Source organism: Solanum pennellii, chromosome 1, assembly GCF_001406875.1.
Source record: "Solanum pennellii chromosome 1, SPENNV200".
NCBI lineage: Eukaryota > Viridiplantae > Streptophyta > Magnoliopsida > Solanales > Solanaceae > Solanum > Solanum pennellii.
In genome coordinates, this window is record NC_028637.1 from 87,694,991 (window position 1) to 87,712,529 (window position 17,539).

General features: G+C 35.1%; 4 protein-coding genes across 5 annotated transcripts; 2 read left to right on the plus strand and 2 right to left on the minus strand.

Moving 5' to 3' along the window:
- The first annotated feature begins 846 nt into the window (after nucleotides 1-846).
- LOC107032129 (CSC1-like protein At3g54510) lies at nucleotides 847-11,765 on the plus strand. Of its 2 annotated transcripts, XM_015233739.2 has the most exons (10): nucleotides 847-1,237; nucleotides 2,015-2,155; nucleotides 4,636-4,699; nucleotides 6,017-6,229; nucleotides 6,995-7,159; nucleotides 8,496-8,794; nucleotides 9,454-9,733; nucleotides 9,948-10,226; nucleotides 10,933-11,166; nucleotides 11,339-11,765. In XM_015233739.2, exons 1-10 carry the CDS (start codon nucleotides 882-884, stop codon nucleotides 11,492-11,494), a joined length of 2,187 nt encoding a protein of 728 aa, XP_015089225.2. In that variant the 5' UTR covers nucleotides 847-881; the 3' UTR covers nucleotides 11,495-11,765. The 2 variants fall into 2 exon arrangements, with proteins under 2 accessions (XP_015089225.2, XP_027769961.1); XM_027914160.1 differs by lacking the exons at nucleotides 847-1,237; nucleotides 2,015-2,155 and adding an exon at nucleotides 3,299-3,432.
- A 1,290-nt stretch (nucleotides 11,766-13,055) lies between these two features.
- Nucleotides 13,056-13,921, minus strand: LOC107028968 (protein PELPK1-like). Its single transcript, XM_015230229.2, has one exon. It carries the CDS (start codon nucleotides 13,560-13,562, stop codon nucleotides 13,203-13,205), a length of 360 nt encoding a protein of 119 aa, XP_015085715.1. The 5' UTR covers nucleotides 13,563-13,921; the 3' UTR covers nucleotides 13,056-13,202.
- Nucleotides 13,922-14,181: 260 nt separating this feature from the next.
- On the plus strand, nucleotides 14,182-14,835 carry LOC107028982 (protein PELPK1-like). The gene has a single exon (XM_015230253.2). The coding sequence runs from the start codon at nucleotides 14,264-14,266 to the stop codon at nucleotides 14,654-14,656; it is 393 nt and encodes a 130-aa protein (XP_015085739.1). The 5' UTR covers nucleotides 14,182-14,263; the 3' UTR covers nucleotides 14,657-14,835.
- Nucleotides 14,836-15,671: 836 nt separating this feature from the next.
- LOC107008314 (40S ribosomal protein S16-like) lies at nucleotides 15,672-16,373 on the minus strand. Its single transcript, XM_015207296.2, has one exon. The coding sequence runs from the start codon at nucleotides 16,314-16,316 to the stop codon at nucleotides 15,864-15,866; it is 453 nt and encodes a 150-aa protein (XP_015062782.1). The 5' UTR covers nucleotides 16,317-16,373; the 3' UTR covers nucleotides 15,672-15,863.
- Between the last annotated feature and the right edge of the window lie 1,166 nt (nucleotides 16,374-17,539).

A 17,539-nucleotide genomic window follows, 5' to 3' on the forward strand; every position in this document is an offset into this window, starting at 1 on the left:
ATCAGTTACACAATGGTTAATCTCAATGAATGGGTGAGGCTGAAATAGTGTTAGTGACAGATGAAGTAAATTTAGAGACAGATAGAAGTTCATAACAATGGGAAGCTGAGATAAAAAAGAGCAAGCAACATGTATTATTTAATCGTATAAATATAATTATTTAATTCACTATCGAGTTATCGATTAATCTGCAAAGAAAAAAATTAAAATAATTAAAAATCATTAATTCGATAATAGAAAAATCAAAACTATTATTAAAATCGCTAACCTAATAATTCATTGCGAATAAGCAAATAACTTTTTTTTTCATTCAGATTATCGATTTTAGTTTGATTTTGAACGATTCTACGAATAACTTCAGCAAGAATAGTCCCTTCTTGTAATAGAGTACTAGTATTTTTAATTCAACTAATCATCATATATTAGTGATTATCAAAAATGGGAAGGTTTAAAGTGCAAAGTTGGATTACCTCCGCATGATCGTAATGATATGGAAATATCTTTCGTTGTATTTTTGAGACATTAGTGTCGTGGTGCTTCTGCCATTTAAAATAATAAGAGCATATATACTCTTTATACTAACGACATCCACGAGTGATAATTTTATCCACATATTCGATATTTATTAAATATTATTTCAATGAATAAAATTATGCCACATATCGCTATTTAATATACCATTAGAATCAAAAATATGTATATTTTAATTTTTAGATGACAGAAACACCGATATCTCAAAAATGTGATTATTTTTTTTTTCTCTTTAATATTGTTATATTGTTTGCGAGTTGTACTTCACCAAAATAGTCTCCAATTATAGGCAGTTTATGCATGGTGTTTACGTCGATATCTCCACATCCGCCACGTTTTCATGTGTATATATGACACTCACTATACACATTGCTCTTCTCTGCAAAAATGAAAAACGAAAAATTAGAATAAAAATGAAGTTAGAGAGTGTTGTGGTTTCAGCAGCCATTAATTTTGGCTTAGCTATTTTCATTCTCTCTCTTTTTGCTTTACTCAAAAAACAACCGTTCTATGCTTCCATATATTATGCTCGCCGACTCTACTTAGGCCACCGGAACCTTCCGGATTCCGACCACTCGGTTTTTACTTTACGGCGATTGCTTCCGGAGATCGACTGGATTTTTCGGGCCGTTCGAGTTACTGAGGAGGAGATTCTACAGAATTGTGGACTTGATGTTCTCGTCTTCGTTAGGCTCTTCAAATTTGGGTGAGGAGTCGTCGTCTAATTTTATGAATTTCTCTTTTTCTAGAAAATTAGTTCCAAATTGCTATATATGAATTTCTCTTGTTTCTGGAAAATTAGTTCAAAATTGAATTTCTCTGTTTCTGGAAAATTAGTTCCAAATTGCTACAGATGAATTTCTGTTTCTGGAAAATTATTTCCAAATTGCTACATATGAATTTCTCTGTTTCTGGAAAATTAGTTCCAAATTGCTATATATGAATTTCTCTTGTTTCTGGAAAATTAGTTCCAAATTGCTACATATGAATTTCTGTTTCTGGGAAATTAGTTCCAAATTGCTACATATGAATCCCTCTGTTTCTGGAAAATTAGTTCCAAATTGCAATATATGAATTTCTCTTGTTTCTGGAAAATTAGTTCCAAATTGCTATATATGAATTTCTCTTGTTTCTGGAAAATTAGTTCAAAATTGCTATATATGAATTTCTCTGTTTCTGGAGAATTAGTTCCAAATTGCTATATATGAATTGTTTTAATTACAGTATTAGTTTTCTTTATATCTTAGTTACAGCCTTCTGTTTTGTTTTAGTTGATTCTCGAGGATAAAAAAAATAGAGACACACTAGTGATTAGGAGAAAAAAACTAGTGATTTTAGAGGTTTATTGATAATGAAGATCATGCAGAGATTAGCAGCCCTTATTTTATAGTTTTCAACTTAGTTTATGTGTCCTAGTTTAATTGAGCTAGCTAGACTAATAAACGGATTAAAACTCACATTTCTGCTTGGAACCATTTTTCAGGATCAGATTTTTTCTTGTTTGTTCTATTGTTGGGCTTCTGGTACTTCTCCCGCTAAATTATACTGGGAGTACTGGACTGAATACGAGCTCTCATTCCATGGATGCTTTCACAATATCTAATATCAGCAGTGGCTCTGACAGGTTATGTTCTCAACACTTATTTACTCGAGTTGATGCATATAACATGACTTACCTATGCTAAGTGTTATCTATAACCTGGTTTATCAGTCCTATGAACGGTTCATAAATCACATTTCAGACAAACTTTTAGGTCTTGAATGCTAAGTTGCTAATACAAATGCTGAGTTCATTTCTTGTTACAAAATCTGGACAGCTGTTGCATATTGTTGTTTAGATTCTGAAATGACATTACAATCCAGATGTGCTTTGAAAGAGTCCTGTTTGAATTTTTATTCCTAAAAGTTATGAAGTTTAATTAATGCAAGAATGGGAAGCAGTAAGGTTGGTATAACTGAGGTAGGGAGCTCCCTACTTGTGTTGTTGTCTTGTCTGAAAGACTTCAAACAAGAACCTTAAGGAGATACCTGTCAGTGGGGAATGTCTTGCACAGTAATCTTAAACACCCCTTTTTGACTCTCATATACCAGGTACCTTTCTCATAAGATGTCTGAATGTCCAGCAATGTGAACATATTTCAAGTTCATTTTGGCTATTGGGAATTGAAACAAGTTTTTTAAGTTTGGAGGAGCAACCAAAAAGAGACCTGGAGAAAGAGAATAAAGTGTACCAAAGCTATTAAAGAACCAAGTCACTTGACTTTTTTAAATGGTTTAAGGAAGGAATCAGGAGTTAAGTTTTGTTCTCATTTTAGATTGAGAAGCATTTGACTGTCTAGATAAGGAGTTAATACTAGTTATTTTAGGGTAGAAACAAATTTAAGTCTTGTAATTCATGTTTGCTTGACGAGCTCCAAAGTTGCAGCCCTAGCCCTATAGGGGTGTCAAAGAAGATGGATTGGGCTAAACGTGGGGATTAAAATGCGTTGAATTAATAAACGAATTGAGTCATAATCCACCTGAAGTTTCTTTGAGTCAAAGATGTGTGGGTTACATTGGGCTAAACATTGTCTCATAAGCCAACCCGCGCAACTTGTAATCATTTTTTATTTGTTTGTTTGTTCTTCTAGTATTTGCTTAATTACCAAATTAATCTTACTAAAGCCTTTTCTTTTATTTCTTATGACTATCGAACAAAATAAACTTTTTGTTTTTAATGGATCAAAACTGACTGGATATGCAGATTGAAGTGGATGCTTTTAGATGGGTTAACTTTAGCTATGCCTAAAATGAACTGCCAATGAATATAACCGATTCGGGAGGTTGGACGTATTATATCCTCATGGGCTAGAATGACACCTCTACCAGTGCCTAAACCAGAATTATTGGATTCAAGTCGAGGTTGACTCCAATCCTTAAATTAAGAAACAGCTACCTAGTACATTTTGATGTTTTCGAGTCTCAAATGCTTTGTAAGCAATAGTTTCTACAAGTAGAAAAATGTTTTCTCCTATTTTCTTTGGTTCTTGAATCTTCTAAAACTCAATTTCTAAACTTGCTCACAGCTTTCAAGCTATATGTGTATAAAAGTAGTTAAAATGCTTTAGACCATGAATTGTGTGTATTGCTTGTTAGATGGTTAGATGAGGATTATGCCATAATACATCATCACTGTTAAAGAACTCTCTAAATAATAAGTCTTTAACAAACTAGAATACAGTGGCCTCTTATTTGAAGCTCCAAGAGTGGTGTTCATCAACTATAATTAATTTTTATTAAGCTGTTAATCATAGTAAAGCTTCAGGACTAAGAAAGTACTGAGATATCAAAAATGAAAAAACGAAAAAGAAAAACCAACCCCTTTCTGGTCTTTTGTTTGATAAGGAAAATGGAGTTCGAACCCAAGACGTTGAAGCGCACCCCCCCCCCCCTCTCTCTTATAGTCTTGTTGGGTCTGTAAAAGCTATGTATTAATTCTATTTCATTTACAAATTCTTCTTTGCACCAAAAAAAAAATGTACCTTCCGCAGAGTCCACCAAATACATGCTGGTATGGTTCCACTCCGCTGTCTTCCCTCTAATCCATTACAACATTGTGATAATTGAGCTGTAGCTTTGGGCATCACCTATCTAAGACCCAATATGTTCAGAAACTGCACATTCATGTTGCAGTGGATTAAAAAATATTACACTTTCTGTTCATTTCCACAGAAGTGACACCTCCTGCCCAAAATGATGCTTCTTCACTGAAGATTATCCTGTGTTGAACATGCCTTTCTGGCCACCGGTTGTGAAACAAGCCACTTTGAAGGGAGCATGCTTTTTTCAGAATTGAATCCATGGTCACTGGTTGTTCTGAGTGCCAGCATGTGAATAACCTTTGTAGCATGAATTGACTGTAAAAATGCTTTTGTTACCATCTTTAGTTTAATGTTGTTCTATAAATTTTCTTGCTCTGTTATTTAGTTGGTTAGATAGCATCAAATTTTATAGCCAATAGCCATCTTCATTTTTGTCTCTTGGTTGAATGCACTCTGTTACATGGTTAAATTATTGAGTTCCTTACAAAATGGACTCATTTTGCATTTATTCTGTCATTCACAGGCTTTGGGTGCATTTTTCTTTCTTGTGCTTCGTCTCGTGTTATGGAATGTACCTACTTTACAAGGTAATGGCCAGCTTGTATTCTTGAAGTCATGCTTTACACTGATTTGACCACTATGCTTCTGAATATCGCTGATAAGTTGTGATATTTGAAAAAGTTTGCTGTCTTTAATGTGATTGTGTTGCCTTTAAAAGATATTGAGTGGAAAGAGAAAGATAGTCGGTCATTTCTGGTGCAGCCGAGAGTGTTATGTAAAAAAGGAACATCGTAGATGTAATGGTTTCATAACCTTCTTTTTTTAATTCAAATTCTCTTTTACAGTAATATACTGATATCAAATCCGTGTTCTTAGGGATAATTTTGGAGACCTCCCCTCAGGTTTGGCTACATAACACTAACCTCGTGGTTCACAATATTATGTGTACTTCTTTATTTTGAATTTTTTGTAACAATTCTTATAACCCAATAATTATTAATATAAAAATTGATGATTGAACTAAATTCCCCTTCCTAGTATGATTTTGTTCAATTAATTCTGTAAACACACTTCAAACATTCATTTGACCGTGTTCCATATCACCCCCAACGATCCCACCACTGCCACTCTGAAGTATCTGTCCATCACTTTGCTCAACTCAGATCACATTTTCAACTTTGCCACTGGTTGATCTATTCCCTGTGAAGATATCCTCAAAAATGTCCAATTATACTTGTCAATATTGCAGCTCCAGATCTCTGTTATGGATGTTAAACCCTCATGGTAAAGATTCCCTTTCTATTATTTAAATTACTGAATAAGATCTATGTACCATTTTAAGTCAAAGAGTTCATGATTACTAGGCATATAAAAAGTTTGCCTTGTTATGTGGAGCAGCAAATCGGAAAGATATACCAAGAAATCAAATTTTGATGCATAAATGTACCCCAAGTGCAAAGTAATTAAATTTATGTGATAACGAAACAATTCATTTAAAAGAACTTTTAAAATGTGCTTACAAAATAATTAAACAAAAAGTATATTATATTAATAAAATTATCTTAAAAGAGCTGCAAATATTTCAAAATTAGGGAGGAAAGCGTAATATCGTGAACCACAAGGGAGGTTAATGTTATGGAGGTAAATTTGAGGGGAGGTCTCTGAAGTCAATTCTTATATTTTCCTATAGATTTTTCAGATATATAGAAACGCTTCTAGTTGGCAACCTATCCTACGTGGAATTGTTTATATCTGTGATTTGGTGAAATCTTTCTTTATGGAAATAGTAGTTACTGGGTCATGAAATACTACTGTTACAACTTCATGTTTTTCTTGGGAGTTTCGCATGGATATAATCCATAAAGTTGTATACATTAAAATTTTCTGTATCATGTCCTCTTCAGGAGTACAATGACATTTTTATCAAAAGGATTCAGCAGATATGTAACAGAAGGTGCGAGCCTGAACAATTCACCATTCTGGTTCGAGAAATTCCATTTTGCAATGAGCACAAAATTCGTGGATGCAATGTAGACCACTTTTTTTCCAAACATCATCCATATTCATATCAGTCATTCGAAATCTTATATGATGGGAAGCATCTGGATAAGCTTCTAGTAAGGACAATATACTTTGGTGCATTCAAGTCATTTACCTTATTAATGAAAGCAGATTAAGAGCCTGAAATTTGGATTCCATTAGATAGTTGTGTATTGGTTCCTTATAAATAAGTTGCAGGTAGAAGTATTGCCTTTATTTCTTACTAGTTGTAGTTTCTTTTATGACTTGTGTAGATGATATCTGCTATTCTGAAAATGGAAAAGTTTATCGTTCTTTTCCAGCTTTCTTGGTCCCGCATGACTGAACAGTCAAATGCTCCTCTTTTCACTCTTCAGACAGTTGACACTTCACAGTACTGCAAGAATACAAAGTAGAGCAGCGGGATCTGTGTTTGATGTCCTGTCCAGCCAATATGAATTAGTTCACGTTATTTGTCACAGTTATCTTGTCAAGTCTAGTCGCAGCATCAAATTTGGAAGGCTGGCATTAATTTAGTTGTACTGTATTACTGATAAATAATAAAATGTCACTCAGAATATTAAGTTAACTCTTATTAAGGAATATGTCACTCATAGTATCATTGATATTCAGATATAGTCATATAACTCTGTGCTTCAGTGATTAGCAAAGATAAATAGTACTACATGGATTCTATGATATTCCTTGAAGATGAGGGGTAAGGATAGAGAATCAAAGTAGGTGGCTGCTTTCATGCGATAGATGTGAAAATCATATGTACCTCTAAGAATTTCTTTCCTCCGTGGTTCAATCTTTATACTTTTTACCCTCATCATGATACTGACAGATGGTATGGATCCTAGTGCCAGGCAAAGTCTCTCACCAAAAAGATTGAGGACCTGAGGCATCTTTCTTCTCTTAAGAAACATAGTAGATATGATGCTAAAATAGAGCAGCTGGAGGACATGCTTCAAACCCTTGGTCGTGAAATAAGACGTGTACAATGCAGAATGACGATTGAGCAGAAGGTTAGTATTCACTGCAAAAGTCTGATGGTAATGACAGTACTAAAGTTTAGAACGTTTTGCTAGCTTATTTTATTTTCTGCCTTTCAAATATACTTTCTGTGGTTCCCCTCATAATATGCTGCCAAAGAAGTCCAGCCTAGCATAGTGATCTCTTAGCCCTTGTTGTTAGTTTATTAACTGGGGTAATATGTTAAGTCTGTGGGATATATCTAAAAGAAAACTGTGTTAAAATATGTCGTCCACGGAAGATAAAGAAAATTCTAGGGTAAACTTTGTATGTCTTATCGAGCATAAAAATGAAAACAGAGAGGGGAAAAAGGGGATGGGCCCCTGATAGATAAAGTATGGTTTCTTTCCTGAGCTTGTGCTTCCAGGTTACAGCTAAGAGTATCATAATTTCTGGTAATTCTTGCTGTTTGCTTTCATCAGAAATTGATGTCAATGATTGGATCACAATTTAAAAACACTATCTCAATTTCACTCAAGATCAGATGAACAATACGGACTAAGCTAATATAAAACACAATATAGGATCTAAATAGTGATACTAACTTTTTGGTTAAGGGTTAGTTGTGATTATGTTTACATTAGGTCTGATGTACCCCGAGGCATGGCAGAGCCACGTGTATTGAAGGGGCGTCAATTGACACCCCTTCATCAGAAAATTACATGGTATAACTAGGTAAAAAAAATCTTATGTATATATTATATATTGACTCTGCATGGCTTCTTTGTTGATTTACTACTTCACTTTTTGATACCTCTTAATAAAAGTCTTGGCTCCGCCACTGCCCCGAGGAGTCTTTTGTTATATGATTGAAGGCATAAGTGTGAGATTTGGAGAACTTCTGGTTTTAGAGAACTCTTATATCGCCGTACAGGACAAATTACTCAATGAAATGGTTTTGGATAGAAAGGGATGGATAACGATTGCTCATGTCCCATCCAACTAGTTTGAGGCGAGGCATAGTTAGATTGATTGGTTAATATAAAAAGGGATTTGCTTGTTCAGGAAATTATTATCACTTGCCACTTGTGAAGACGGGCCTGAAAACATTAGGAATGCACCAGTTTTTCTGTTACAATTTTGATCTCATATGAATTAGCCACCATGATGTGCCAACATTTTGAGGTATATGTCCATGTCATTTGGTGTATTTGCCTTCTTAGTAGGAATGAGGAAAATATTATCTATTGACGGCCATTATTGAGATCATTATGGAGGTCTAATGAAGTGCATGAGGATTGCTTGTGATCTTATGTCATGGAATGATTCCCTAATGTTATTTTAACAGTTGAACAATTGGTTTAATTTGACCATATTTTTATTGCTTAGGAATTGCCTGTGGCTTTTGTTACATTTAGTTCACGATGGGGCACAGTTCTAGCTGCGCAATCTCAACAGCACACAAATCCACTCCTCTGGATCACCGAAATGGCTCCAGAACCGAGAGATGTGATCTGGCAAAATTTGGCAATTCAATATCGTCATTTGCCACTGTACAGGATAGTTATACTTGTTGCAGCATCACTACTTACCATCTTCTTTGTGTTACCAGTCACAGCTGTTCAGGGAATTGCCAAATATGAGCGCCTGAAGAAATGGTTTCCTCCAGCGATGGCTGTGGACTTGATGTACATACTTCTTCTCTTAATCATTTCAGCCTTCTGATTTCTCGAACATAAAATGTTTCATGCTGTTATATCTCATACACTCCAAGCACAATTAGTATTTGAAGTCTTAACTTGTCGTGAAAAGAATGTGGTGGGGAAGAGAATATGAGGGTCAGCGCTGTTAAATTCTCTCTGTGAAATTGGCATCAGGTCCCAAAATCACTTAATTGGGAACTACATAAAAAGTACTTTCATAACTTCTGTTATCAAGAATATTTCAAATGTTGTTGTTTGATTCCCTGAACAGTTATGGAACAACATTTTTTTTAAAAATAGATGATAAAACACTGTACGTTTGGGATGGAGGGAGTAGCTTGTGTCACATCAAAGTTCTTCCTTGCATCGACTCAGATCAGAAGACGCAAATGGAGTTCTGGAAAAAATTGTCTTTGTTCTTTGGTGGCTCATTCGTTGTTGTTTATCTTATTATCTTTTCTTTCCAAATCAGATAGATCGTTTTTTCTTTCCGCCTTTTGGTTTTTATTTTCTCTCTTTGTGGGGAGGGAGAGTTGAGGTGGAGTACGGGTTAGTTACTGAATCCTCCTAGGTACAATTGTTTTTTAGTTGAAAACTTGTGTAGCAGGTTGCTGATCTTCAATCCTTTTTAAATATTGTGGCAGACCGGGGTTAAGATCCATCGTCACAGGATATCTTCCTAGTGCCATTCTTAATGGTTTCATATACATTGTTCCATTTGCCATGATTGGGCTGGCAAGATTAGCTGGTTATATCTCACGGAGTAAGAAGGATTTAAATGCATGCAACATGGTTTTCTACTTCCTGGTAGGGAATGTATTTTTCTTAAGCTTGTTGTCAGGATCTTTACTAGATCAAATCGGCGAATCTTTCTCTCATCCCAAGGATATTCCCAACCGCCTTGCTAGTGCCGTCTCTGCTCAGGTGCAAAACATGTTCTCTCTCTTTTCATTTAATATCTTTTTGTATCATGTGTCAGAATATTGAATATCTGATCGGAAAAGAGGGATGGGAACACGTTTTCAGTTGATGCTTTAATTTTTACCTGACTGTAGCCTAATAAAGAACCTATAGGGCCTATCATAGTCTATATTTTACTTTAATCTTTGCATTTACTTTTTTCTTTCTGTCCTTTCAGGCAGATTTCTTCGTGACGTACATCCTGACAAATGGGCTGGCAGGATTCTCATTGGAGATACTTCAGCCAGGATTACTCCTATGGGATACTCTAAAATCTTACACATGGGACCGTGGAAAGAAGAAATGTCCTTATGTTTATTCACTACCTTATTATAGAATTGTCCCTTTTGTTGCTCTCTGCATGCTGATTGGGATTGTTTATGCGGTGGTCTCACCTTTGATTCTTCCATTTCTAGTAGGCTACTTCCTACTTGGATATGCGGTGTTCATCAACCAGGTGAAGTTTCTCTACATGAAATATTTGTGCGTTAAAGGACAATCTGTTTATAAGCCTGACTCATATGACTTTGTCCATATGTGTAAGTGTAGTTTGTACTTTCTTTGCTCTGAGGTAGATCTCCTTTACTGGTCAAAGCTTGGATTAAACTGTGAACAACTTATGTAACATCTTCCTGTGTTCGAGGTCGTCTTTGATAATATGTTGTGCTACACCTACTGTAATATGTAAATAACATTTTAGATTAGTGAAGGTGTTCATGTGTACTTATTCTTCAGATTTAGCAGATTTCTGTGCTTTACCTGCTAAAGTATACCTGCACCACTGATACATGCATACATGAAGCAGATCAACTTTTTGTGTTTTATAGGACTTCCTTTTCAAAACTATTACAAGCCCTAAATTTTCACTGTCTGCATTTTTCATTTTTTTTCATTTCGCGAAACGGTGGTAGTTCTTATTGTCAGTAACTAGTTTTCTTCTGTTAAGGGGATTGCTACAAGTTAAGTTTCCTTATTAGCTGTTATTAATCTGTCTTTTTACACCTCTTAAACTACATTGTTATCACCCAGGGTTTAAGTATCCTGCTGACAGTAACGTATATATTTTATGGACTTTATCTGGTGCTTCTGTATTGCAGGTTAGCTCAGATATTTTAAAATAATTATGGAGGGTGAAGTATAATGAAATGTTCTTTGTGATGCAGATTGAAGATGTGTATATAACTACATACGAGACATGTGGTCTGTATTGGCCATACATTCATCACTACATTATAGTTGCAATCATACTTATGCAAGTCACAATGATCGGTCTTTTTGGATTGAAAGCCAAGCCTTCAGCTTCGTTCTCCGTTATCCCTCTCATGGTCATCACTATTCTCTTTAACGAATATTGCAAGATTCGATTTCTTCCTACTTTCAACCAAGTTTCAGTTCAGGTAACTACTCTTGTTCATTGATACCTTCCAGAAATTCCTTTCCCCTCCCCCTCTCAAAGGAGAACTCCAGGGAAGCCGCTGAAAGTCACATAAAGAACACTGCAAATTCTAGTATCCTTCTTGCTGGAGCTTGTGGGAAGTTATGAGCTGATGTTATGGTATTTGTCATCAGGATGCCAAAAATAATGATGATCTTGACAAGAAGGATAGATTGGAGGAGGAGAATGTCCGGAAGGCTCTTGATGCTTATTCTCCTCCATGTCTGCGGCCTTTGGACCTCGGAATGGAAGGAACGAGTTCTACGAAGCCATTTCTATCTCCAACATAGAACACGTCGTCTTTCGTCCTTTTCTCTTTTCCTCCCAGGTTTGCTCGTACTCTGATGTTTTGGACATTTTTGTTAGGAGTGTTTGTGTCAACACCTACATTGTCAAATTACGCCACTTGAAAGTAGATATAAATTACACTACAACGCTCATCCTGGTTAAAGCGGCCATTTTAGAATTTTCTGTTTGATATTTTTAATCAGATGGACAGCGGATTCGTTTTTCTTTCTTTTATCGTCTTACCACTATGTATTGTAGTAGGTGTTTTTCAACCCATTTTTTAGTTCAATTGACGTTTGTATCAACCATAGCTTTACTTCAATCAAAGTTTATTTTTCAAATTTGTCAGGATATTTTACGTAAAACACTCTTTAAGTTTATGTTTCAATTTAACAAACACTCAACAACTAATAAAGTGTCCTAGTTTTGGTTCAAATTTTGTAGAAGTATTTATGTGCATTCTCAAGAGTTACACAAGTAGTAAGTTAATAGTACAAAATATATCGTTTCTTTTAATTATATGTATTGAACTCAAATAGTAAGCGTGTGACATTTTATGGTTTATATGTGTACAATTAAAAGAGATTACATATCTTAGGTGGTTAGCTTAGTAACCTAACAGGCACTTTAATTAGGATTTAAGGAGTTCAATCGATGAAAAATTTAATTCGAATGTCTAAATAAAATATTCTAATAAGTTCAAAAATCGATTATGTATGAAGCTTTTTTAAATAGCTTTATGATATGATATACCAGTGAACAAATTCATAATAACGCCAATTTCTTCAGCTTGCATCCTTTTAACATATATCGTATTTCATCATTTTGAATTAAAAAAGAGAACTAAAATGGAAGTCTAACAGGAAGTATAGAACGACAGAGGTCTTAACAAACTTATTCAAATGTAATCATACGTTTCATTAAGTGAAATGATGCAATGAAGAAAAAAAAAATTAAATCCAAAAAATTGAAAGAGAACCCAAAAAGATACTAGGGTCATGTCTCTTCATTTTTTTCGCTGTTGGATGTATTCCTATTTAATTCAGTATTATATATATATATATATATATATATATATATATAGAGAGAGAGAGAGAGAGAGAGAGTTTTTATATCAGATCAACTTAATTTATGATAGTTGAACTATTTAGTTTATTTTTATATGAACATTCGGAGATTATGGTTAACTGTTAGACGTTACACATTTAATCTGTTAGACGTTACACATTTAATCTATTTTTATGTGAACATTCTGAGATTTATACCAAATCAATACAATTTACAAGTAAAAATTATACGTTAATTAGTGATGGTTAGGTTTTAACTTTTAAGTCTATCATGACATTGTAACAATATTATTGATCTCATAATCATTTTATGCGACTTGCTTTTTTTACCTAGTAGGTTTCTCTACATTCATTTGAACCATTCTTCATCTATCATTATCACTTTCTTTGAGGACTAAATATCCAAATTATACGCAACTCGCAGTCAAAATTTTGCAAACAATATTAGTATTTCTTTTTGTTTGTTTATCTGGAAATTAAATTGGACGAATGAACATGGGTAAATCAAAACTAGAATACTGCATTACCTTAATCAATACAGCACACTCAAGAAGGTACAAACAATCGATGACAACGAAAGAGCAAAACATCAAACAGTAAAGACCATATGCGCAAGGCAAGTAAAATTCTGGAAGCCGCGAAATCAGTTGGATGGAGGAGGTGAAAGTGTAGGAATGTTTGGAAATGATGGCATGTTGGGCAGAGGAATATTGGCAGGCAATGGAGGCAGACTCATTTTCGGAACAGAGGGCAATGTAGGCAACGGAGCTGCTGTTGGAAGCGTTGGCAACGATGCAACACTTGGCAATGGTGGCAATGTGACTGCTGTTGGCATGTTTGGAATAGCAGGGAATTGTGGCACTGTAGGCTGAGGCAATGAAGGGATTGTAGGCAAGTTGGGAAGTTGAAGTAGGCTACGAGCAGCATCACTTGTCGTCATGCTTGATATGAACAACAATGCTATGATCAATAAGAGGACTGATCCATTGTTGAAAGCAGCCATTGTGTCAATTTGACAAATATTACTTTGCTTCCAAGGAAATGAAGAAATTGAAGTTGTGTTTTAATTTGAGTGGAGACTGGAGATTGATCATTTAGTAAAAGGCTATATATAGAGAAAGTTATTGATAGACTATCTCTTATTATATAAGATACTTTATTGTTAGCTCAACTTCCTACATGTAATTATCTTTTCCTTTTTCTATATCATGATGTCTGAACCAATTTTCACGTATCACCCCACCAACAACAAATACCAAGTAACACAGTCCATCAATGGTAGAACAGATGGAAAGAATCTCCTAATATTTTTGTCTCCGCTGGAATTGATGTCACTGACAGAGAATGGTATTAGTTTTTTTCAAAAAAGAAATGATTTAATCAATTTGAGTGAATTATCCACCACCAAATATGGTTGATCCAAACTTCATCTGTGCATAACTACTTTCAGAAAACATCTCTACCAATAAAGATCAAATGAATGTTCCTAAAAACAACATTTGGGAAGGTCAACTAACAACACAGTAATTAGAATTACAAGTCTAAGCTTTCTCACCAACATCTCACCAAATCCTAGTACCCCTCTCAAGAACTTTCCCTATATATATATATATCCTTCACTAAAGACAATCTCATCAAATCAAATCATATCAAAACACACTTTAACTTCCTTTTAATCAAAACAATCTAACAAATTATATAACAATGGCCGCTTCCAGCAACCGCTCAATCCTCTTGTCGATGATGGCATTATTGGCCATATCAAGCATCACTACAAGTCATGCTGCTCGTAGCCTACTGCAACTTCCTAACTTGCCTACAATCCCTTCATTGCCTCAGCCGACAGTGCCAAAATTGCCCACTATACCAAACTTGCCAACAGCAGTCACATTGCCACCATTGCCAAGCGTTGCATCGTTGCCAACACTTCCAACAGCTAACACACCTTTACCTTCTTTGCCAACATTGCCCTCTGTGCCTAAGATGACTCTGCCACCAATGCCTGCCAGCATTCCTCTACCCAACATGCCATCCCTTCCAAACATTCCCGCAATTCCAAATATTATTCCTACAAATTCACCTCCTCCATCCAACTAAATACTAATCTCGCAGCTTCCAACCACATTATATTTACCTATGTACCCAATAGATCACTACCACATTTTATTTTTTTGCTTTTCCTTGGCATCTTAATCTTTATGTGATTCTTGACAATGTATTGTATCATATTATATTCTCCAAATTCTATACATTGATTGTCATTTGCGTTGATACAATGCAATGCCTACTACTGATTCATGTGAATATGCCCGATATAGTTTACACACGAGATATGATCAACCGTGTATTCATTCATGCATATTTTGAACAAACTGAATCATAATTATAAACATGGGAAAGCTAATTTATTTGAAAACCCTAATTAGAAAAAAGACATATTTAGGACACTTATTCAAGAACTAACCAAAATACAACATTCTTACAAGGTTTGATTGAATAAAAGTCAACTAGTGAAGTAATGAGTTCATAGTTCCAAATATCAAATATACATACCTAAATCCAAACAGACATGCTTGAAGTTGAGGAATCGCTGAATCTAACTTCACACACCGATAATCTTAAGTTAGCAAATGTGTGTACCGATCAAACAATGAGTCTAATTTTTAGGCATTGCAGTCTTCCACCCCAAAGGTATGAAGTTAAAGACAAGACAAGCCTTACAATGAACCCAAATGTCTGAATTTGGCACTTCTTGTGCAGTTCAAACTTCATACATTCAACAAAGTTAATCTTCCAAGACCAAAGGTCTGAAAGTGGCAAGCCAAACTTAACTTCAAACTCAGTGTCTGAAGTTAGGATACTCTGTGTGCAATTGGAACAAAACTTAATTGACAATCTTCTAGCCCAAGGGCAGGGAGGTTGGAAACTAGAAAACCCGAACTTTGGTACTGAAATCGGCTGATTTCTAGTTTAAGCCAACAAAAAATTAGGGTTGGTCTACTACATTTACAGTGGTCACCAACTAACTATCACAAGAACAATGACAACAATGAAGCAATTGTAAATTGAGCACAATATCAGCAGCAAGTAAGTAAATCTTGCAAACAAGAAAGCAAATTGGGAATTTGAAACTAACAATATCATAGCACTGTAAAAGTTTCAGCAAGACAAAACAGACATGGCAAAAATTAACTAGAAACCTCCCAAAACCAAATATGGTCTTTAAGCAAAACACCGAAAGGACACTAACAAAAACATTAATGCAATTACCGTAAATGGTAATCCATAGTATTGAAGATTGAAATCAACGGTAAGATTTCTGGAACCTAGAACGAGCACCACGACCACCAAACTTCTTCGGCTCACAACGCCTAGGATCAGCAACAAGGAGAGTCCTATCATAGCGAATGAGAATGTCCTTAATCTCCTTCTTCTGCTGCTCATCCACAAACTTCTGGTAAAACGCAACAAGTGCCTTTGCAATAGACTGACGGATAGCGTAGATCTGAGAAGTGTGACCACCTCCCTTCACACGGATACGCATATCGACTCCGGCGAAGCGGTGACGGCCTAAGAGAAGGATTGGTTCAAAGGCCTTGTACCGGAGGATCTCCGGCTGAACAAGCTCGATTGGGACACCGTTAATCTTGATCAAACCACGCCCACGCTTGCAGTGAGTCACCGCCACTGCCGTCTTCTTCCTCCCGAAGCATTGGACGGATTCCACCGTAGCTGCGGCTGCTTCTTGCTTCTGCATTTTTGCTGATTCTCAGAGCGAAAACGGGAGAGTGAGAGGCTGAAGAGTGCGATTAGGGTTTATGAAGTAAAATAAATCTGGGCTTGTGAAAACCCTTTTAATTTGGGCTTCCACGAAATACTTTATTGGCCCAACTCCAAAAAGACAACATGAAATTAAATATGGAAAAAAACCATAAATTAATATATTTTAAAAAATAATTAGTGATTTTAGCGATATTTTTTGTTTATTACCATTTATAGCAATGTTTTGTTGAATCTGTAATATATATTAAAAGTGAACTATGTATGCAATATATATGAATTATAATTGTTTTTTGAAATATATCATGTTTGTTTGGTAAAAAATTGTCACATTATACTATAAGTGTATTAAAATTTGTGATAGATGTATTATTCATCATTAAAATTTGTATTATATGTGAATAATAAATTTTTCTTTGTAATATATATTAAACTTGTATTTTAAATTAATTAAAAGTGATCAAGTGAAAAAAAAATATTATTGCTATAAATGGTAAATATTCTTTTATTATAGTATATTTGAGTAAGTTTCCCTAATTAAATTTTTGCACGGATCGTCTCTTTATTTCGTGAAATTTTTTAATTTTTTATCGTAGGTATTTGGAAGAGAAAAATTAGAGATCGGCTCAAAATATGAAGAACTGTGTAAATGACCCCCCTCCCCGAAATGGTTGAAGGGCATAAACACTCGAATATAGGATTGTTGTTTAAGCTAAAGTTGATTGTTTAAAACTTTTTCTGGCATTTTAATTTGTTTCACTTACCTCCCTCATATTTGCAATGTAACGATTATCATCTTTATTTTAACTTTTTGGTAACAACTATTTTATTTTATTTGTTACTAATGAAAGTGATAATACTTTTGAACTAATTTTTCTTCCCTTAGATCATGATATTTTAATTAATTGTTATTTTATTATTATCTCCTTTGAAGAGTTATTTGTTTCTTAGGAATATTAAAATGATATTTCCTTCAAAAATAAGACACCAAAGTATAAAAAATTTTATGTTTGAAATTTAGCAAATTTCGAGCACCATTGTCTAAATTGTGGCCTTGCCTAGGGCTGGCAGGGGGACCGGGTTGGCCCGCCCCGGCCCGCCCCGGCCCGCGTCCCGTCCCGACCCGTCCCGAACCCGGCCCATTCCCCAGGGTTTAAGGGGATTAAGGGATGGGGGATGAGGGGACCGGTCAGGGGCCGG